The sequence below is a fragment of the Schistocerca serialis genome, chromosome 7, assembly GCF_023864345.2.
Source record: "Schistocerca serialis cubense isolate TAMUIC-IGC-003099 chromosome 7, iqSchSeri2.2, whole genome shotgun sequence".
Lineage (NCBI taxonomy): Eukaryota > Metazoa > Arthropoda > Insecta > Orthoptera > Acrididae > Schistocerca > Schistocerca serialis.
In genome coordinates this window covers 435,465,015-435,488,026 of record NC_064644.1, presented here as the reverse complement: position 1 = coordinate 435,488,026, position 23,012 = coordinate 435,465,015, and the positions used below count along the sequence as shown (strand labels likewise).

General features: G+C 44.0%; 1 protein-coding gene across 1 annotated transcript in view; it reads left to right on the top strand.

The window, feature by feature from the left end:
* Positions 1-23,012, top strand: part of LOC126413138 (O-acyltransferase like protein-like) — a 343,086-nt gene that overhangs the window by 196,786 nt on the left and 123,288 nt on the right. The window contains exon 4 of the mRNA XM_050083031.1: positions 1,504-1,592. Within this exon, the coding sequence (XP_049938988.1) occupies positions 1,504-1,592 (89 nt within the window). The remainder of the gene's footprint in view (positions 1-1,503; positions 1,593-23,012) is intronic.

The window sequence follows — 23,012 nt, the reverse complement described above, 5'->3', positions numbered from 1 at the left end:
AGAACAAAGATGTCCCGTAGACAACCCGGCCATTTATATACCCTCATTCAGTTTCCAGACGGAACCCGCTTTCGGTTTTTAGGGAATCTAGTAAGATATCGCATACGCAAACAAAGAGATCGTTATGAGCCAACGCCCGGTAAGTTTGCAACACACGTAACGTACAGGTAACGCAGGTTCGATCTTAACTGAACAGAGCTACTCGGAACACTATAGTAGCCTACGCTTAGTTGTGGTAGTCTGTGGTAGCCTGACGTAGTTTTACAAATCTAGTTAAAACTAACCTTGAATATCTGTTTTCGTTACATCTATAACACTCGTTCATTGACGCTGGTTACGACGGTTGTTCCCACAAAGTTATCTGACTACCATCTGTTACGGTAACTCCACTGGCTTCTCAGCACACATGCATTCCAGTACCAACCATCTAAAATCAGGCACCTGTAATTTCATCATAGGTGCTACACAAGGTATCACTTACGTAATATTCGAGCTGTGCCCATTCATCAAAGAAACTTCTTTGTTACTGCTGCCTGCCTCTACAACAATCTATCATGCAATCTGCGTACAGTCCAATGCCCTGTTACGTTCATGAAAATACTTATGCTTTTCCTTCTGTCAACGTAAAAACTGTTCTCTTAGAAATTCAAAATTGCCACTTTTGCCATCAAACAGTAAAACAAATGCTTCTGGTATCTTTTACTTAGGCTTCTTTATATTCTCATTTCTCAGTTAGACAAGGGACCTACCTTTCTCCACTATTAATTATTTGCTTGTCATCACATCCCTATTTCTATCACTGTCCAACGTCATTTGCCACATCTAATGATTCCAGGGCCCTTATCAAATTGATTTTAAGTGGTTAGTTTTTGTGCTTACAATTTTTATAAACTGACATGAGATTGTTTCCTCCTACAGCTTCTCTTACTGTCCACCACTTACGTTATGTATAATTATTTCTAAGTGTAGGTGTTGATCTCGTATTAAATGTAAGACTTAAGATAACTTGTGACTGTTAATGAACACATCGTAAGATATAATATGTGGTCAGATGTAAAAGAGGGCCTGATGGTCCTGATCTTGTCAGGACAAATAAATTAATTACAGTATTTTTGTACTTTCACATTGCAGCACAGTCAGCAATCGTGATAATCTAATATACAAGCGTATTCAGGTTGTTTTAATTTTATTTCTAGACCATGCCTATTCAGAAGTTTTAGTTTTATTCCTAGACCATGCCATCTTAGACAAATTATAGATTCAGGTATATCTTCTGAAGAAGGCTCAATTATTGGGGCGGAAACCTAGTAAAGGTTGGTTTGATTACCGCAATCGAGGTTGATAGTTTCTTCTATAATAACAGAAGTCACTATTGGTCTCACTATTGAATTATATAGAGTGGAAACAGACCTCAAGTTTTCATATTTACTAGTTCGTAGGGATATGACCAAAATGTTGAGACCATGGGAGACACGAACCATAGCGCATTGTGTGCTGTTGCAGGCTGGCTCTGGCGGTGTACTGTGCCGCACTGGTGATGTGCACGCTGCGCCACTGGAGGCAGCATCAAACCTCTGGGTCGCCGAGAGTTGGTAAGCACCTGCCTACCACCGCATGGGGTGCGCTCGTGCGCCACAAAGACGATACGATGCACTTATTTTCTGATGAATGACGGTAAATTCTGACTGAACTTAAAACTGCCACTAGGAAAAACTGAGTTAATGGAAAATGGAGCAATGACAAATTCTTTTATGGGTGCTTTTTCCAATTATTTGAGCTCAACTTTTAATGCAAAGGGAGCTTAATTTGGCAATACACATGGCAAACAAGACTGATGTTACCAAATAAATATTAATCGTACCGAAATATCAGATTCAAGTTCATGCCATTGAACATTGTCGAGTTCTTACGGCAGTCTTTTATTGATCAGCCAAGGCTGACTACGTTTCAGTAATAATACTGAAACATTTCATCATGAGTTCTTAAAGAGAGTCCAAGACTTCGCACCTTGAATACTAATTTAGATGTAATTCTTTGTTACCTCCAAATTGAGCTGACGGACATATAGCTTACCGCCCAGCTCCATATCACCATAAGGGAAGTTGGCACACTATGCTTAAACTTAAATTTGAAACAAATGAGGCCATCTCCGCACTTGAACATTGAATTCAAATAAAGTGCTTGTATGTGGCAGTAATCTGACTTGAATGAGGCGTTATCTGAATGCCGTGAGCGTTTTGTGCGATGAAAATATTTAACTTCCATATGATTTGACTGACATAATTATGTCCTGTATACGAAACCCTCTCAGTCGGACCTGTGATTGTATGCAACGAGCATTCTGTTCCCTCTCTGTTCCATATCTCGTAGATTCGACTTACTTGGAACACTGAAAGCGGAATACATTTATATTTCCGTTTGCGGTGTGCATAGTGTTAGCTATTGTAAATATATGTACTGACTAGCTTGGGGAGTATGGAAGGAAAGATACGGAAAATTATTGACGTTGCTTGAAGAAACTTCTAAACATTCTTGTATAAATCATTGTACCGTAACCCAAATTAACAAAGTCAGTAGGGTTTCCAACTACAGAAAGCACAGCTGCTATTCGCTCTTATTGAAGATATTACTTATGCGCTAACGATCTTCGAAAAAGCAAATGTTGCGCACAGGCATCCAACTTGTAAATTTTTATTACTTGTCTCACGAGATAGGACGCAAATCATAGATTTGAAACGTAGCTCCACCTCAGATGGAAGCAATCTTAGCCATTCACAGAAGACCCCTCAGTTCAGAGAATCTCTTCCACCCTTATATCTAAATGGCGCAGAAATAACTTTTTCTTCTTCTGAAAAGAACTTGGAGATAATACTGGACCATCAGTTAGACTAAATACACAACTCCTCTCTGTGAGGAAGATGGAAATGTATTTCCTCTCGAGCTTGAAAGAATAAGTAGTAGAATCACTAAACTTTCTATAATTGATTATAGTGTTCTTCTTCAAGATCTTCATGTGAGAGCTCACGCCGGTCGGAACTGGGAATGAATGCTTGAGTGCGAAGAAATTATGACATACCCTATTTGGGAAACACCATCCTGTCCATGAACAGTTACTATAGCTACACGCCGATAAGTCTGGAGACTGACATACTTTGTGTCTGCTTTATCGTTTCCTCAATCATTGCATCCCCTCTCATTTATCTTCGGACCTTATACTACTACCTGTACAGCACAACAGAAATACTCGTTCTCAATAGAGTAAAATCCTCTGTTTACCCCTATGTAACACAACCATTTCCTCAATGGTCATTTTCTGTGTCACAAATCAGGCTTTGGAAGAATTTTCCACAAACTACCAGAAACATTTAATTCCATTCAAACTTAAAAGAAAGCTAAAGGCCGCAGTTGTGTCATAGTAGCTATACTTCCATATATTTGTCGGCAACTCACTCCCTTCAACCCACCATCTCACAAGCTTTTCCACCCCTTCGCCTAGAGAGTACTCTATGGAAATTATTTTCTCTCTTACTAGCGGTTGTCACTGTCATTTGGATCTTCTCCTCTTTCACTATCACTCCCGCATCTGATGATCCTACACACAGCTTCGAATGTGCTAAACTAATCATCAGTATTCATTCTTAATTGCCTTTATTGTAGTCTTTGCTGTTAATACCATTTATTATTAATGAAAATTACTAATTTGAATGTTTTTGTAATATTTTTAGTGTGCGTTGTTGCTGGTTTCGATGTAAGACTCCCATGAGACATAATCTGGAAGGGATAAAAATAAACAACAAATACATGGAGAGACAGGTCCAGAAGGTAAAGGCACAAAACGTGCTAATACGTATGGCTGGTGAACAGTCTACAAAATTATTGAGAAAGCAAACTGATGGTATAAGATGTTATAAAAAAAAGAAAAAGAAAGAAAAAACAAAAAGTCGCGAAAAGCATTCATGTGCATATGGTCCTGAACACACTTTGTATTACTAATCGGTCGTTAAACAGGTTTGACTCTGATAAGGCAATTGCGAACGCCAGATTTTTGTTACTCGCCAACTACGATACTGCCAAAATAAGGCTTTGTTTTTATCGATAATTAATACAAAGAGTAGAGATAGTTGCGAAAAACGCATAACCCACTAAGCATTTACTATTTACGCAATATACCCCAACGTGCATATCGTGAAGGTACTAGAACGGGACTTTAATGACTGTGCGTTCGTCTCACTAGATATCGCAACATTTACATCCACCACTCGTAACATACAGTATATTTATGTTACCAACCCCACAGCCCAAATCACGGCCCGCCTAACACACCCGGAACAGGTCGTCTCTTTTCCACGGTCTTGAGGAAAAGTGTCTGTTCTTATAAGAGTTTTTACCAGCGTTTAAGCCAACACATGTTGATGTCACGTTCCCTGTATGGCCTGGTTGGTTCAAATGGCTCTGAGCACTATGGGACTTAAGTTCTGAGGTCATCAGTCCCATAGAACTTAGAACTACTTAAACCTAACTAATCTAAAGTCATCACACACATCCATGCCCGAGGCAGGACTCGAACCTGCGACCGTGGCGGTCGCGCGGTTCCAGACTGAAGCGCCTAGAACCGATCGGACACTCCAGCCGGCTCACATGGCCTGCGCTCAGAGACTTTCCTTCGGGGTTTTCGATGGTATAATGATATCTCTGCTTCAACAGACATTTCATCTGCTGAAGTAGTAACAGCAGAGTGATGAAAGTTGTTTTTCTTTTTTTTAATCTAAACACTATGGGACTTGAGATCTGAGGTCATCAGTCCCCTAGACGTAGAACTACTTAAACCTAACTAACCTGAGGACATCACACGCTACCATGCCCGAGGCAGGATTTGAACCTGCTACCGTAGTAGCAGCGCGGTTCCGGACTGAAGCGCCTAGAACCACTCCGCCACTGCGGCTGGCTGAAAGGCACCTTTGGAAAGCACCTGCTGAGTAACAACAGAGTCAAAATGTGATACAGCAAGTAGAGCACAGTCTTCGTAGACTAAAAAAGAAAAACAACAGCTCTATTCTGGTATGTTGCGGGTACACTTTGGAAGTGAGGTTTGCTAGGTCTCAGCGTACTACAGCCATTAACGCACATACCAGTGATTGTACCAGTTCTACCTAGGCGACTACGACTATACAGGTACTGAGAGATCACAGCAGGTATTAACCAACCCGTGGTCACAGTAGTTAACTCTCGTTTGGAAGAAGTCCGACATCGGATATAATGTTTGACAAGTGTCACTCTAGTAAATATGAAATGTAGAAGTGGAAGGAAAGGGAATCAATGTGTGGGAAATCTTGACGGCTAGCCGCACGGTCATTGTGGTAACGCAATGGCGAAAGTTGAAAATTTGTACCTGACCGGGACTTAAATTCCAATTTACCGCTTCTCATGAGCGATTGTCTTAACTGCTTCGGCCATACGGACACGGTTTCTCACCGATTCAAATTTCCAAATTACCGTACGCTGCAATACAGCGTCCCTTGACTATCAAACACAGTCCTCGCAAATCGTCGTAGGAGTTCTGGCGAAATTTGTGGATTCGCGCTGAAAAAAGCTTCAAAGAGCCGTCCTCTTCTTTTTACAGAAATGCGTAAATCTGAATGGTATCTGTTTTGTCTGACATGTTGAGTGGTAGAAATTTCCAAGAAATTTTTTGAAGTCCGATGACGATGCTACGACCTGGTGGACGACTGGTTGCAAGCTGTTCTCCATTGGCACTTATCGTAACTAGTTGTGGTGTGTTGGGGCTTATGGGCGCTCAACGTCGAGGTCATCAGCGCCCTGACACACATTAAAAGGAACGAATGTGGACAGACCTAATAAAAGTGAAGCACTCACTCAAAGAAATCAGGAAAAGATGGAAAATAATGCACAAGAAATTAAAACCTAAGGAAATGGAAAAAATAGCAACAAGAATGCCACAGGAAATTTTCATTGGCTGGTCACTTACATAAAATATGGGCGAGCTTGTCACACAGTGACCAAGTTAAAATCCTCTCCCTAAAAGCATTGTAAAAACATTTGACATGGCACAGAACTTTAAAACTTTAACCACATTAATCCGAGTGTTGCCTAAAAGAGATGGCCGGTCCGCCGGCAAGTCAGCTGCGGCCCACTGGTCAGAAAATAAAATGCAATCCAATAAAACGTGGCGCACAGTGACCTGGGCGCCGCAAGCACCACACATTGGAGGGTACTCTCGCCGGAGCAGGAAGCCGTGCGTCATAGGGCTGTGGCCTATTCGAAGCCGCGAGAGGAGAACCTCGTCCCGTCGACGGGGCTGAAAGGAAGTACACCACACACGCGTTGTGGGCTTGAATATACGGAGCTTATTGTCCGTCACTTCCAGCCACTCATCCTCCCGCTGACGCATGACTCGTGAGCTCTACAGCGAGGTGAGTGCGTGCAAGGGGATAGCACACTGAGATACTTGTGGGGCGAGACACGCCTCCTTAATTGCGAGATCTGCCCTTTCGCCACTCCCAGCAACGCCGACATGCCCCGGAACCCAGCAGAAAGCTACAACCTTCCCCAGTCGCTGTAGTCGGAGGAGGGCATCCTGGATGGTGTGGACTATTTTGTCTGCCGGATACAAACGTTGCAATGAGTGAAAGGCACTGAGTGAATCGGAACAAACAAGAAATTTAGGAGAGGAAGAAAGCCTCATCTGCTCCAGTGCCCGCAAGATCGCAGACAATTCTGCATCAAAGACAGTAAAAGTCTGAGGCAGTCGGACCTCGAGGACACGATCCGGAAAAACAACTGAGTAACCAACGGAATCCCCTTGTTTCGATCCAGCTACATGGTCGTGGTGCTCAGATACAATGGCAGAAAATGCTGCATTAAAAACAGTGGCAGGAGTGCAATCTACAGTTAATAAATCTAAAATCACTCCGGGCCTCTTCAGTAACCAGGGTGGCAGGCGGTTAAAACCCAGGATTTGGGGTTGTACAGACTCCACACCGAGGGACTCTAGCACACGTTGCACACGGATCCCATACGGCAACGTAGCCTGGGGACGGCGGGAAAAAAGGCGGTCCAGAGGTGGATGGGCAACAAGATGGTGAGCAGGCGAGCTGGGAGCCGCGAGAAACTTACAAGCCTGGCGCACCAGCAGGAGCTGCCGCCGGATGTTAGTGTGGCGGTCCGTCGGCCTCAGCACAGAGGCTGGGTACGGGACCGGCCCGATAAGCACCAGTGGCCAGTCGGATCCCAGCATGGTGGACAGCGTCAAGGATCCGCAAATAAGACGGCCTCGCTGACCCATACACCGTGCACCCATAGTCCAGCCGTGAACGCACAAAAGCGCGATAAAACTGAAGGAGACGCGCCCTGTCCGCTCCCCAAGATCTGTGGCTGAGGCACTTATGTTCAGTGCCTTCAGAGTTCTGGCTTTCAAGTCACGTAGGTGTGACAGCCATGACAACCTGGAGTCAAAAATTATGCCCAGAAAACGCACTGTGCCTCTAAAATGTAGGACAGTATCCCCCATATGCAAGGCAGGCAAAGTAAAAAGACGACGAGAACGATTAAAATGAACACAAACACACTTATCGGCAGAAAACCGCAAACCCGTCTTTGCAGCCCGTTCCTCTAACCGCCCCACTGTTAGCTGCAACTGACGGCTCACGGTTGCAACACTGGAGGAGGAACAGAAAACAGCAAAGTCGTCCACAAACAAGGAGCACTGTACTGGACTCCTCACTGTAGACGTTATACTGTTGATGGCTATGGCAAAGGGGGTAACGCCTAAAACACTGCCCTGGGGGACACCGTTCTCTTGCTCAAAGCGATCAGACAGTGTGTTACCAACGCGGGTCCGAAAAAACCGCTGAGACAGGAAACATCGAATGAAAATGGGGAGGCGGCCACGAAAGCCCCATTGATGCAGTTGTGCTAGAATACAGTGTCTCCAAGTAGTATCATATGCCTTACTGATATCAAAGAAGATACCGATACAGTGATGCTGACGGAGGAAAGCCTGCTGAATAGCCGCCTCCAGGAGGGTCAGATTGTCGACTGTGGAGCGAAATTTTCGGAATCCACACTGAAAGCGGCTAAGGAGCTGTCTGGTCTCTAACAGCCAGACCAGACGACGGCTAACCATCCGTTCCAGGGTCTTTCCGACACAGCTTGTCAAGGCGGTCTGGGACATGTGCGGTCCTTTCCTGGTTTGAGGAGAGGGATGAGGATTGCCTCCCTCCACGAGGTAGGCAACACTCCTGTCTGCCATATGAGATTAAAACATTCAAGGAGGATTTCCTTTGACGCCGCTGGCAGATGTCGCAGCATGGATTACCAGATGCGGTCGTAACCTGGTGCAGTGTCAGAAGTCTCATTAAGTGCCGATTCAAGTTCCCACATGGAGAAAGGGGAGTTGTAGGCCTCAGAACTGTTCGACTGAAAGTCCAAGTTCGCTCTTTCGACAGTCGCACGGTAGCGACGAAACGCTGGATCCTGGGTTGCAGTGGCAGTACTTTGTGCAAAATGCTCTGCCAGCGTATGAGCAATGGCTCTGGGTGTCGTTTGGAAGTATCCCTGGTTCAGGACTGCAGCTATTGGTAAACGGCTGCGTTTACCGGAAATCCTCCGGATGGCTTCCCATACTTTTGTGGAACAAGTGGAACGGTTGATGGAGTCCAGGAACTCCTGCCCTGACCTTTTCTTGCTCTCTTTAATGACACGGCGTGCCCTGGCTCTCGCGATTCGAAAGGCGGTAAGATTGGCCGCTGTTGGACGGCATTTAAATCGTCGAAGAGCCGCACGCCTGTCCCGGATGGCTGAACGGCACTCTTCTGTCCACCAAGGCACAAGGCACCGCTTAAGACGGCCAGAAACCCGTGGTATGGACAGGTCAGCAGCATGATGTATCACAAGTGTGATGTGATCCACCCATTCCTGTACGCTGTTGTGGCGTTTAAAGACAGCCAACCGAGTGAACAGTGGCCAGTTTGCTCTGCCAATCATCCACGATGGCGGCCTCTCCTCCAGCAATACACCATCCAGGAGATGAATGCGGATGGGGAAGTAATCGCTGGAATGAAGGTCGTCAATGACCTCCCAGTGAACAGAGTCGGTGAGGGTTGGAGAGCAATGGCTGAGAATGACCCAGTAGCAGTAGAGAAATGGGTCGGAGTACCTGTGTTGAGGATGCACAACACTTGAGATGTTAGGAGGCTCTCCAAAATTCGACCTCGAGCGCAAAGAGAAGTGGAGCCCCACAGGACATGATGGGCATTGAAGTCTCCCAGGAGGAGAAATGGGCGGGGGAGTTGGTCGATAAGATCTGCGAGAGCCTCGAAGTTCACTGCATCCAGAGGGAGTAAATAAAGGGAGCAAACGGTAAGCCTCCGACGTGAATGAATTTCAACTGCAACTGCTTGCAGGTCAGTATCCAGGGGGAAAGCCGAGGAGTGGTGGTCATTATTGACAAACACGGCGACTCCACCTTTGGCCCTTTCTCCAGTCAGGTCATCTTTGCGATATAACATATAGCCCCTTAGTACAGGAGCATCAGAAGGTTTGAAATCCGTTTCCTGTAAACACAAGCACAGGGGACGTTGCCGTGCTAGGAGGTTAAGTTCCTCCACATGTGCCCGGAATCCAATCATGTTCCACTGTATAATGGGAGCCATCTGTCAGGGTGGGAGTACCTTCATTCTCACTTTCTGTCAGGGAGGTGAGCCCACAACAGGTGGAGGCTCAGTTTTGGGGCGAGATGATTGCCCCAGTCTGACATCAAACTCCATCGCCTCTGAAGAGGAGTCGAGAGAGACGTCAGAGAGAATGACATCAACATCAGTTGACTGTATAACTTCAGTCTCCTTCAGTGGGTGAGTCTTTACCTTTGGCTTTGGTTTAGATTTTCTGGTCTGAGGTGGCATTGGAGCCAAAACCTCAGAAACAGTAGGGGGTGTAGCAACGCTGGGCAGTGCGCAAGACTGGACCCGGGAAGGGGCAGGAAGTTCCATGATGTCATATACCACGGCCTGGTCAGAAGGCCGGGGGGGAGCAGCAGGCTTCACAGGAACGGCAGCAGCACATGCACATTGACAAACGCAGGTGCTAGTGCTGACAGTAGCAACCTCCGTTTGTGTAGCGGCATCGGTTTTCAAGACTGGCTGTTTCAGAACGGAAGAAAAGGAGGCAGCGAACGTGGGCGGCTGCATGGACTTGTAGATTTTCTTTGCCTCACCATACTGGATGCGTTTAGTGGTTTTAAGTTCCTGGATCTTCCGTTCCTCAAGGAAAACTCTGCATTCCCTACTCCACACAGGGTGATCCCCGGAGCAGTTGACACACTTGGGAGGAGAGGAGCAACCAACTCCCTCATGGGCGGCTTTACCACATTTCCCGCAAGTGGCTTCCCCTTTACAGCCGAGAGTAGTGTGGCCAAAATGTTGGCATTTAAAACACCGCATGGGGTTGGGGTAATAAGGCCGTACACTGAGACGTATGAAACCTGCCTTCACATGCTCTGGCAATTTGGTGCTGTTAAACGTAAGGATGAATGAGTCAGATTTCATGAGAGCACCATCCACCCGTTTCATAACGTGTTACACGTCGACAATTCCTTCCCGGGACCATTCAGACTTCAGTTAGTCTTGGGGAATGTCAACGAGATCTCTTCAAGTCACAACATCCTCGCTGTAGTTCAAGGTGTTGTGAAATTCAGTCTCTATCGCGAACTCCCGAAGAAATTGTGCCTTCTGAAGGTTCTGGACTTGCTGGAAGCTAGATGTTTCAACCAGCAAGGTGCCATTTCGCAAGCGCTTTACACACTTTAACGTGCCAGCAATACCTTCTAAGCCCTTCTGTATATAAAATGGCGAAACTTTTTCATAATTCCCATCTTTTCTTTTAATTATGAGAAACACATTCTGCGAAGCAGCATGCGTTCTGTTACTACTACCTGAATCAGGAGGACTGGCTACACGAGCCCTCCTGTTAGATTGGGTGTTAGAACCTACCAGCGGCCCACCATTTCCTCTGGGAGGAGTAGAAGAAAAGTTCGAGGATTCCATCTCGGTCCCACGAGCAGTTAGGGAACTAGAAGTACAATTAGACAGAGCCCCGCATGCCTAGGTAAGCCTTACACAACTGAGGTGCGGCAGGTTCCCCAGAGGTTGCCCGCTAACGACTGTTCCACCTGAACAGCCATGCATCTCATCAGCGCGCAGCACACCTTGAGATTGAGGGGTTGTTTATAGAGGTTCATTCTATCCTCGCGATCCGGGCGGTCAAGACAAGATCCCCATTCCCTGAGACACACAACGTTCCGCCGCCGCGCCGCACGGTGGTCGCTGAAGTATGCTAAAAGCTTACGGTGACAGGGGACTGGCGGCGCTTACCAGTCCCCAGCTCAGGAACCCCGGGGTCGCCAAGCCCGTACCCAGCAAATGAATGCTGAGCCCCTGGGGGCGCGTAATTATAAGGTTGCGCGTCGGCTCCACAAGTGGATACGCCGATTGACTCGCCAGTCGTCTCTGCTTGCTGAGCCGTGCAGCCTACTTAAATACACGGCAGGGAGAATGAAGGTAATCAAAGTTCTATTTCCGCTCAAATGACAGGCAGTGCAAATTAGGGTCGTAAAGGTAGGCCAGAACGGAATGCGGCCTTAGCCATTCCCCATCTGGCCAGTTAGCACCTGCCGTGCAAGCAACCCAACTAACACTGCTGTACTGAGTGGAGCCTCAGTGTCCCGTGTGATACAACAGCATCGACGAGGATGAAGGCAGTGTCATGGAACGGTACAAGTACATTACATTAAGACATCTTGAACATTTGAGGTCATGAGCATGTAATAACACCAAACCCATTTCCACACTGGTGCTATTACCAAATAGCCCATGGGAGTACTTCGATTACTACTGTTCGCAAATGTTGGGCAGAAACGCCAGTGACAATGGAAGTTCGAGACATGCTTTCAGAAATGCCTAGGTAGCATAATACGACTGCTTGCGGTAAGCGAAAAATCTTGAGTTCGAGATCCGGTCTAGCACAGACGTCCAGCAGTTATGACATCATCAGTAGGTTAAACAGGTATCCGGTACAGGGACATAATTGTTCCTACCATAAGATACAGTACTATAGCTACAAGTAAAGCGCTTAAGAGCAGACCAACGGAAAAGATGTAGGTAGTAATAATCTAATAACTGTTGTGGCGGAAGGTACTGTGACGCTGTTCAATGTGGAAACGGCACTGGGTCTACGCCACATACCCAGTCGCTACATACACTGCGTGTTGGCCACGAAACGCGAACACGTGTGGCGGTGTCTAGCCTCTGTGTTGCGTGAATAGTTGCGAGCTCCAAATCGCTGTCAGATGCGGAAACCAGACCACACGCATGGCAGTTAATGTCCAGGAATTGATTGCTGAGAACGGAGGTTAAATATTCTGTGGTTTGTTACTCCCACAACTGATTGAGTAGAATATAACTTAAACACTATGTGCTTTGTAATTCAGTGCTTGGGAGCTTTTCGACGTATATTTCGAAAAATTTCAATAATTTTCTCTACAAGTAATGTCGTGAATCAAAGTAATACCAGTCATAGAGGTATAGGACAACATCATGGGAGATAATTGACCACGACACGATCATTTTGTCTATGATGGTCTCCATTACTTCTTAAGGATAATGTTACTGGCGAGTCCGTAGCTGAATATGCCCTTGTTTTGTGAAATAGACTTGCCGAAGCCACGCTTTCCTTTTATTTTATTTATCTTTATCCTTGATCTTTGTAACTACTTTCGACAACTTCAAGCAGTCCAATATAAGACTAGTATGTCAAGAGTCAGCGACATAGTAAAGACACAATGGCAAATTAAATTATAGTATCATTATGATGCCATTAATTCATGTAAAAGACAGTTATAGATTAATCACTACAAAGCATAAAATGCAGTTTATGTGATAAATAGTTACGCAATGTTTGAGAAAATATCTCTACTGCGTCACAGAAATAAAACTGGTATGGCCCACTTCAAGATAACGAAACTGCAAAGAAGGAATAATAATTCAGAAGCAAACAGTCTTAATATATAAAGGGTGTTCGATTCTTATAGGTGCTAAGGAAAGTGGCGAGTAGAAGACATATGATACAATATAGTCCTAATAAACATAGATTCCAAAACCAGTGATTTCACCAATGAGGCGCATTACGACTGAGTAATTTCCTCAATCCGCGTATTATCACTGAGTACACTTGCAACAGCGCCTCCAAGTATTTCATACAGTCACCGTTCACGTGAAGACTGCCTTCAGCATGTCTTCTCATACAGACCGATGACCTCGCTGTTTGGCCCCCTCCTCCATGTATCAAAGCTTTTAAATATCCCATCACAAAAACATCCCAAAAGTTCAAGTGGAGGTACTTGGGAGGTCATGGTATTTATTACTAGTTACGTATGCGCCATCATGATAAAATCAAAGGAGGTTAGTTTATCACTATAATTTACGCCTCACTTGCAATATTTTGAAATATAGATTGCTTTAGACATTAACAGTGTTACATATTGGAGGGAGTGCATCTGCGCGACCTTGATGTAGGGGGAACCATTGGTTCCGCGACATACGCTTATTAAGATTATCTGATTGTATTTTTCCCTAGTCGCCCTTTTCGTTCGTACATACAGTAGTCAAAAACACTGAGTATGATCGAATTTTCGTATTAGAATACCTGGGCATTTCTGAAAGCTTGACTCAAGCTTTCATTGTCACTGATGTTCCTGCATATGATTTTCAAACAGCGCTAATGGAGATACTCCCACAGCCCATTTATGAAGAGCACCGTTGTGGAAATGGAGTCGATGTTACAACATACTCATTATATGAAATGTTCAACGTATCTTAACGTAATGTGCTTATATCATTTCATGCGATTGATTTCATCCTCGACGACCCTGCTGTATTACACGCGACACAGAGGCTACTCGTGGTTCGGTAGTGTCATTTGGGGTTGTTTGCGTACCAGGCAATTTGTTGTCCAGAACAGAATTCTTCTCATTCACATATGATTGATGTAAAAATAGATGACAGTATCTTACACATTTGATGTTCAGCGTGGACGTAAGATGCATCCCACGATTTTTACAGTGGCATTAAGTAGATGTCCATGAGATAAATCCTGCTCTGAATGTTTATTACATATCTGTTTCGATAGTATGGTTTCGAAATATAATTCATTGAAGTACACGAAACTTGTCTGATTCGTATGACAGAGATGTATTATTTCCCCGTAAGTTAAGTATCTCTTTGTCACAAAAACTCTATTTTATGTTTTCAAGAGATTAATATTCGATTGTCTATTACATTAATAATTAAATTACAAAACAATTTTTAGTACCTATAATAAACGAACACCCTGTATATATTGAGATTGTATTCTTCTGAATTATTATTCCTTCTTTGCAGTTTCATTATCCTGAAGTGGACAATACCGCTTTCTATTTTTTCTATTTCTATGACAGAGCAGAGATATTTTCTCAAAGAATAAGTAACGCCGGCCGGGGTGGCCGAGCGGTTCTAGGCGCTACAGTCTGGAACCGCGCAACCGCTACGGCCGCAGGTTCGAATTCTGCCTCGGGCATGGATGTGTGTGATGTCCTTAGGTTACTTAGGTTTAAGTAGTTCTAAGTTCTAGCGGACTGATGACCTCAGAAGTTAAGTCCCATCGTGCTCAGAGCCATTTGAATTTTGAGTGAGTAACCATTTGTCACCAAATCTACATTTTATGCTTTGCAGAGATGAATCTACGACTGCCTGTTACATCAGTTAATGACTACATAATGCTGCTATAATTTAATGACAGTATGAGGCGTCGACTGAGTTTTAAAGTCTGGTAGTATGGAGCGGAACAAAATTTACAGTGAAAGAATATCAATGAAATTGCTATCCTCACCAAAAGTGAAGAAGAAGAAGAACAGAATCTGCTTATTGGAATGCACAGTCTAGTGAATACAGAATGCTGATCGAGGGTAAATCGAAGAAAGACGTAAGTAATGAGAAGTAGCAGAAATGAGAACAGCGAGAAACTTAACATCAGACTGATGATCACCAAGTAGGTGAGGTTAAGGAATTCAGATACCAAGCAGCACAATAAACCCAGGTTATCACTGGCAAAAAAGGCATTCTTGGCCAAAAAAAGTTTTCTAGTATCAAACATATATCCTAATTTGAGGAAGAAATTTCTAAGAATTTATAGTATGCATAGTATGGTGGTGAAACATATGCTGTGGGAAAACCGGAATGAGAATTGAAGCATTTGAGAATGTTAACAATTAGGTGGACTGATAAGGTAAATAATGAGGAGGTTCTCCGCAGAATCACGGAGTAAAAGAATATATTGAACATACTAACAAGAAGGAGGGACAGGATGTAGGACATCTGACGTCTGTTAAGACATCACGGAATAACGTCCATGATACTAGAGGGAGCTCTACAGGGTCAAAACTGCAGCTGAAGACAGAGATTGGAATTCATCTAGCAAATAATTAAGGACGTAGGTTGCAGGTGTTTCTCCGAGATGAAGAGGTTAGCACAGGAGATGAGTTCGTGGCAGGCCACCAGTGTTTCTATGCAGTTCATTTTTGAAACACAACCTACGACCAGTTTAGAGACAGAAGTGATGACACTTTCTGAAGGACCTGACTAACATTTTGCAGGACAATGCTCAAGTATGTACAGTGCAAGCTGTTACTGATTTGTTTGGCTGATGGGGCTGCTAAGTGCTATATCACCTACTAAACTCCCCTGACTTAAGCCGTCGTGATTTCAACTCGATTTCTAAACTGAAGGAAACACTTCACGGTATTCGCTTTAGAGCTCCTGCAAACTCGTCGGGCAATAGACCACATCGCTCGAACTGTCAACACATCTGGCACTCCTAAGAGTATCCTACGACTTCCATATCTCTGGCAGCGGGTTATACACAATGCTGGTGACTACTCTGAAGGTAGTAAAACTTTGAAACACGTATCTATTTTGTACGAGCTGTAAATAAATTGTTGCCACTATTAAAGTTCCGACCCTCGTACATATATAATCCACTAGTGTCCTTAATTTAGGCTTCTGGTTTGAAAACTGCTAGAAATGGTGCGGTAATACGTCTACCACCTACTTTCCTTCTGTGACATTCACTGATAATGGCGTCACATCCCCTAAATGCAATGGCCGCGCTGTGCTTAATTTAAGTAGGAGGAATTTCGCCCTGGAACCAAACAAAATAACTTATTTAACATAATGCAATGGAAACGCCTGCAAATAGAGACGGACATAAGTTTTAGTCGTACCTCACATATTTTTGGTGGCGCATTGATTAGCACATTGGACTCGAATTCGGGACCTCGACGGTTCAAACCCCTGTCCGGTCTTCCAGATTTATGTTTTCCCTGAGTTCCCTAAATCGCTGCAGGCTATTGCCGGGATGGTTCCTTTGAATTGGCACAGCCGAATTCCTTCCCCATTCTTGACGCAACCCGAGCCACAACCCGAGCTCCGTGTTCCGTTTCTAATGACCTCGATGTCGACAGGGACGTTAAACCCAGTCTTAAATTCTTCCGCACATATAGTTCTTAAACTATTGGCTGATGCATCTGAAAATGAGCTTGAGAGGCTTGATGTAAAATATTGAATTTATACCACTGGATTTATTACAGTGCCTTTGCATGAAGTAAATTTCATTATATAACAAAAATTCTCTTAAATGTTACTGTCTCTTACGAAATAACGACTTGACAATAACTTAGAAGCAACATTGATCAGATTAGATGTGCCTCAATGGTAACAAGAGAAAAGATTTTAAGAGCTTGTGCGCAATTCAGCAAGCTGAAGATTAGCATTCCGACGGGAAAGAACTAGAGAGGAAGTTGTCACTACTCAGTCACAGAAATTCGCGGTGCTGATGAACTTAAAATATCGTTAACGGAATTGCCTGCAACAAGAGCAAAATGAGGGAAAACTGACGTTAATTACAGTCATTGAAACAAAAGAGCGAACAAACTTTTCAGCCGAAAACAGGGCGGTGTAAAAAATTTAGCTGAGACGCGTGTAGCAATGAATTCCTACCTGTTACCAACTGTTCGTCTAAAATTGTGAGCCTTATGTTTGTGACTATTACAGCGCCGTCTGTCACAAAGCGAAAGAAGTAGTCTAACTAAAACATTCATATTTCTTTACGTACTACACGAATATGTAATGAAAACGGGGGTTCCTATTTTTTAAAATGCAGTTGATATCCATTTGACCTATGGCAGCGCCATCTAACGGGCCAACCATAGCGCCATCTGGTTTCCCCCTTCAAGCTAGACAAGTTTCGTTCTTCGTAGTTTTTTCGTTTGAGATATTTGGCCCAGTCACGATCAATGGATCACCCTGTGTAGGCTGTATGGCTCAATATTTCTGCAGGGTTTCCAACGACTTATTGAGTCCAAGCCTCGTCGAGTTGGTGCACTACGCCGGGCAATGGGAGGCCCATGACTTTAGTCACCTAAGTGTAGGTGCTGTCTGCTGTGAGGTCCCATGTTCAACAGTGCGTGCTGAACGCTGTACTTCATACCGTTTGTGCCAGCAACGTCATTGTAACCTGTTATCAGATATTTCACAGATCGCCATGTATACTGCTTTACAGAGCAGGCGAGACTCCACATTCTGTAATGAGGTGTGGACGTCCAACAGCTTGCTGTGTGCTCGTGGTTTGACAGTCCTTAAACACTTTCATAGATGCTCCCGACAGTGTCACGGGAACAGCCGACAAGTTTCTCCGTTTTCGAGTGCTGCTTCACAGGTGAATGGCCATAATTATTTTATTATAGTCACGTATGTCAGTGAATTCACGCATTTTCTTCCCCGTAGCGTTGATAAAATGATAATCCCTAAGTCTCTACTCCGTTTATATACTCAAGGCATCACGTATCTGCAACATCAACAGACACCATGAGACGTCGGGGAGGGACATGGTGAAAACATTTCGGCTTATTTCTGTATTTCAAAGATTTGTACCATTTACTCTGTGACTGATTGTACACAATTCCCTTTACAACTGCCTGATATCTAGGGAAATAGTATTCCCCACAACTACCACCAGCTGACGTGGCTGAAGGCATACTGCTGGTAATATATGCCAGACCAGAATGCCTTCCTTCTCCTTCCCATTTTCAGTGAGGCGCAATGTTGGCTAAGGGCGTTGACGAATGACTTGAGCAGCACTTTGGAAATATGTACTGGCATTGTCTTGCTGGAAGAGCACACTTCCATAACGTGACATGAACAGCAGGAGAATGTGCTATATTGCGTTCTGGATGCAGCCCGCAGTGTATCCTCAAGAAACTTAGGTTTAATATCTCAGAAGGCTGGCTATCCCTAAACCACGAACGAAGTAACTCACGTATACTGCACTGCCAGGAAATAAAAACCAGCTACATCGAAAGTCAATTGACAGTCGTAGTAAAAGTAAACCTGTCACATAGCTTAAGGTTGGTTTGGGTATCAGAGCGCTTTGCGTGGCATAATCCTATTGGACGTGGCATGACCTGCCTTCTTGCGACACTTGGCAAATTATAGGGAGTGGGGAAACTTATAGTTCAGTGTGAACACGTAACCAAGATACATTTGCACGTTGAAACCGTTGTCGTAGGTGAAAGAAGTGGCATGTGAAACATGAAAAGATCGTCACTTTCCTAGAGTCGAACACCAAACATTTGAACCCACAGTCTCACTCCTTACCACACAGCCATAGCGTCAGCAATATACGTCCTTTAAATACTAATTAACTTCTAATATTTCTTGCCTTTTTTACTCTATGCCTATGAGTATTACCTCTAATGCACCAAACGCTAATTGTAAAATCCCATTACCGCAACAGTGTTATCGTATTTCAGTGAAACGCCCGGTCCATTAATTTAGTAGTTCACACAAGCACCCATATGAGGACCTTAGCACGTTGACTGCTATAACGCTGATGGTGGAGACAGTAGAGCCTCCGGCCTGACGTAGTGTGGCCTTCGGTGGCCAAACCTCCCGTAAATGTCAGGTGCCCACTGATCTGAATCGCACTATAGGTTGCAGAGAGTTCAAGCAAAACCTGACACAAAACTGAGCATTCTTCAGGCACAAGGTAACAGTGTTGTATTGTGCAGTAAGTACGCTGTCAGTCACTGCGAGAAATGGTTCAAATGGCTCTGAGCACTATGGGACTTAACTTCTGAGGTCACCAGTCCCCTAGAACTTAGAACTACTTAAACTTAACTAACCTAAGGACATCACACACATCCATGCCCGAGGGAGGATTCGAACCTGCGACCGTAGCGGTCGCTCGGTTCCAGACTGTAGCGCCTAGAACCGCTCGGCCACTCCAGCCCGCTATACGGAAACAAATATAGATATTGGCATATGTATGGATTGATGATTATCACTGAAGAGACGTTGTGTCTTTTTTTTTTTGTGAGGCATTGTTTGTGCTCCACATGAAGTGGATGGGGCCGGCAGGAACGAACGCCGCAGTAGGAATTCCCCTAGCGGCAGATTCTTAAGTTACGGGAGTAAATTAGATTCCAAAGACGTCCCACCGCCTAACTTTATTTTCGGTGCTGAATAAAGCTCATCAGGACGCAACGCTCAAGCTTTCGAATCTTCAGCCGACGCGAGTTAAGTCTGGTGCCGTGGCATTCCGAATGCGCACCAAGAAATTCCTTGCCGTTTCACTGGTAGCCAGTCTAGACACCCCTTACACCTGCTGTAGAATCTTCTCTACGGCGAATATCGGAGTGTAATTTGATACTCTATTACTCACTTACTTTCTATTCGATTCAGTCATGAATCCAGTGCGTGAAAAGTTTCTTAATGCGATCGGAAAACGTTAACGTCACTCACTACTGTTCTTATGGTGCATACCAGGTGTATGATATGGTGGAAATTAGGCATTTCAATGTGTCATCTTAAGATTTCCCGATGAATCAACTGTTTGTATCCTTCTTAGTTGTCCAGTTACGGGCAGTCGTTTCACTATGTGTTTGAAAAAACTACGGCAAGGTTAGGACTGTTGTGCGTTTGCTAAATAAAATCGGTTCTTCGTGTTGCTGCCACTCGTCTATACGTTATTTCATACAAGCGATGGTGTGATTCCATATCTATTGACACTAATAAATTACCAGTTCTCGCAGAGACACAGATCTCAACTGAAACGATGCCCTTTCTGAGAAGGATTGCATTTTCTCGTGCGACATCCCACCAAAAGGCGTAGCTGGCAATATGTGATGTCCTCATAATGTTTTAATTATCACTTCTTCCAATTAAAATTACGTAATTATTATTTTCTTTGTTTTGCAGGAAAACATTGTCAGTCCTGGTAGACACACTGACATCCCATGTCAGACTACCCTAATATGCCGCCACATAAGCCAAAATGAAGTGGTGCATACCGTCTCCAGTTTCTCATCAACCACAGAGTCTAGGATTGTAAGCAAAAATCATTCTGATTCCTCTCCAATACTTCAAGCTCTTTAATTTCCCTGTATTGGGAACAGGTAGGATGGACCAGAACAAGAAACGAATGTCCAATAACCATGGGCTACGTTAAGAGCTATGAGCAGTTGTTCAGTAGAGGAAATGTGTTTCAGAGTAGCATCGATAAATAAGTCCTCATAGCTCTTAAGCTATGCATTTTAGAGCCCATGTTTACTTGACATTTTTTTCTCGTTTTTTTTCCATACTGCCTCCTCAGAAAACATGGAAAGCGAAGAGCTTGCAGCAGGTATCAGTACGACTTTCGCTTATCGACTAGGTTGTTTCAGAGCCCACGTACATTACCTCAAATTTATATATTTATCGTTCTAATTATCCCTGAAAGTTTGTAAGATCATCACGGAATCACCTTTTATAAATGCATCGAAAGATCCGTGAGGCTATTCGTAGACTAATGCCTTTGTATACAGTACAGTTGTAGCGCCAGAAAATTATTCCCGAATATAGGAATTCTAGCAGAGAATCGACACTCGGTGCTAGTATCAACAGTTATTTCTCGCTGTCGTATTTAATCGGCGTACTGGTTTAATGCGAGTCTTCACAGTAGCGTATTCTCTACATTCACTTGCATAAGTGTACAATCATACAACCATTTCAACTTGATTACTTCAATGAAGCTCTGGTGTCCCTCTTCAGTTTTTACACTGGACACTTCCGTTCATTTGCAGATTGATGATTTCTGCATAAGTGTAAAATCATACAACCATTTGAACTTGGCTACTTCAATGAAGCTCTGGTGTCCCTCTTCAGTTTTTACACTGGACACTTCCGTCCATTTGCAGATTGATGATTTCTCGAAGCCTCAGGATATTTTCTATCAAATGATCTCTTCTTTTAGTCAAGCTGGGCCATAAATGTATTTTTCTCGGTTCGATTCAGCACGTCCTCATTATTATTCTCTTTACCCATCTGATGTCTAACATTCTACTATAGATGGACTTGTCATAATTTTCTTCTCGTCTATTCATCATCCTCGTTTCGCTTCCGTACAAGGCTATGCTCCAGGCTAATATTTTATAGACAGACTTCTTAACACTCATTTAAATTAATATTCGAAGAATTTCCAGACAACAATATTTTCCTGAGTTGACAAAGCTTGAAGATCGGAATTTTTTGAAGTACTGTATATCTTTATTTCAGATATACACTGAGGTGAATAAGTCATGGTACAGATTTATGCACGTATACAGACGGCGGTAGTATCGTTTGCACAAGGTATAAAAGGGCAAGGCAAATGCTGTCATTTCCACTCAGGTGATTCGTGTGAAAGGCTTTTAGATGTGATTATGGACGCAAGACAGGAATTAACAGACTTCCAACGCGAAACAGTAGTTGGAGCCAAACGCACGGGACAGTCCATATCGGAAATCGTTAAGGAACTCAATATTCCGAGATCCACAGGGTCAAAAGTTTGCCGAGAATATTACATTTCAAGCACTATCTCTCAAGACGGACCGCGCAGTTTCTGACAGCCTTCACTAAACGACTGAGAGCAGCGGCATTTACGTAGAGTTATCACTGCTAACATAACAGCTACATTGCTTGAACTAACTGCAGAAATCAATGTGCGAAGTATGAGAAACGTATCCGATAGGAGAGTGCGGAGAAATCTAGAGTTTAGAGCTATGGAACCAGACTACCGCAGCAAGTACCTTCGCTAACAACACAATGTAGCCTGCAGCACGCTTCCTGACCTCGTGACCATATAGGTTGGACCCCAGACGACTGGAAAACTGTGGCCTGGTCAGATGATTACTGCTTGCAGTTGGTAAGAGCTGATGGTAGGGATTGAGTGTGGTGCGCACCCCATGAAGCGATGAACCCAAGTTGTTAACAAGGCACTGTGCAATCTGGTGGTGCTCCTTAATGATGTGAGCTGTGGTAACATGCAATGGACTGAATCCACTGGCCCAAATAAACCGATAATTGACTTTAAATGGTTATACTCCACTATTTGGCGATCATTTGCAGCTATTCATAGACTTCATGTCCCAAACTATCCACGTAATTTTTGTGGATGATAATTCACCAAGTCACGAGCCCAAAACAGTTCACAATTGGTTTGAAGAACATTCTGGACAGTTCGAGCCAATGATTTGGCCACCCAGATCGCCCGACATGAGTCCCATCGAACATTCATGGGACATAATCGAGAGGTCAGTTCGGGCCCAACATCTTGCACCTACAACACTTTCACAACTATTGACGGCTGTAGACGAAGCATGGCTCAGTATTTGTGTAGGGGACTTTCAACGACTTGTCGAGTCCATGTCACATCGAGTTGCTGCAGTACTACAGGCTGGAGGAGGTCCGATACGTCATTGGGAGGTACCCCATAAATTTTGTCACCTTAGCGTATTTAATTCACCTTCAGATTCTTTATGAAGGATCATTAGGAACTGCTATTACATTTTCGGCTTCAAAACAGTGTAAAGTGCTTTCTATTTGTGATGATTC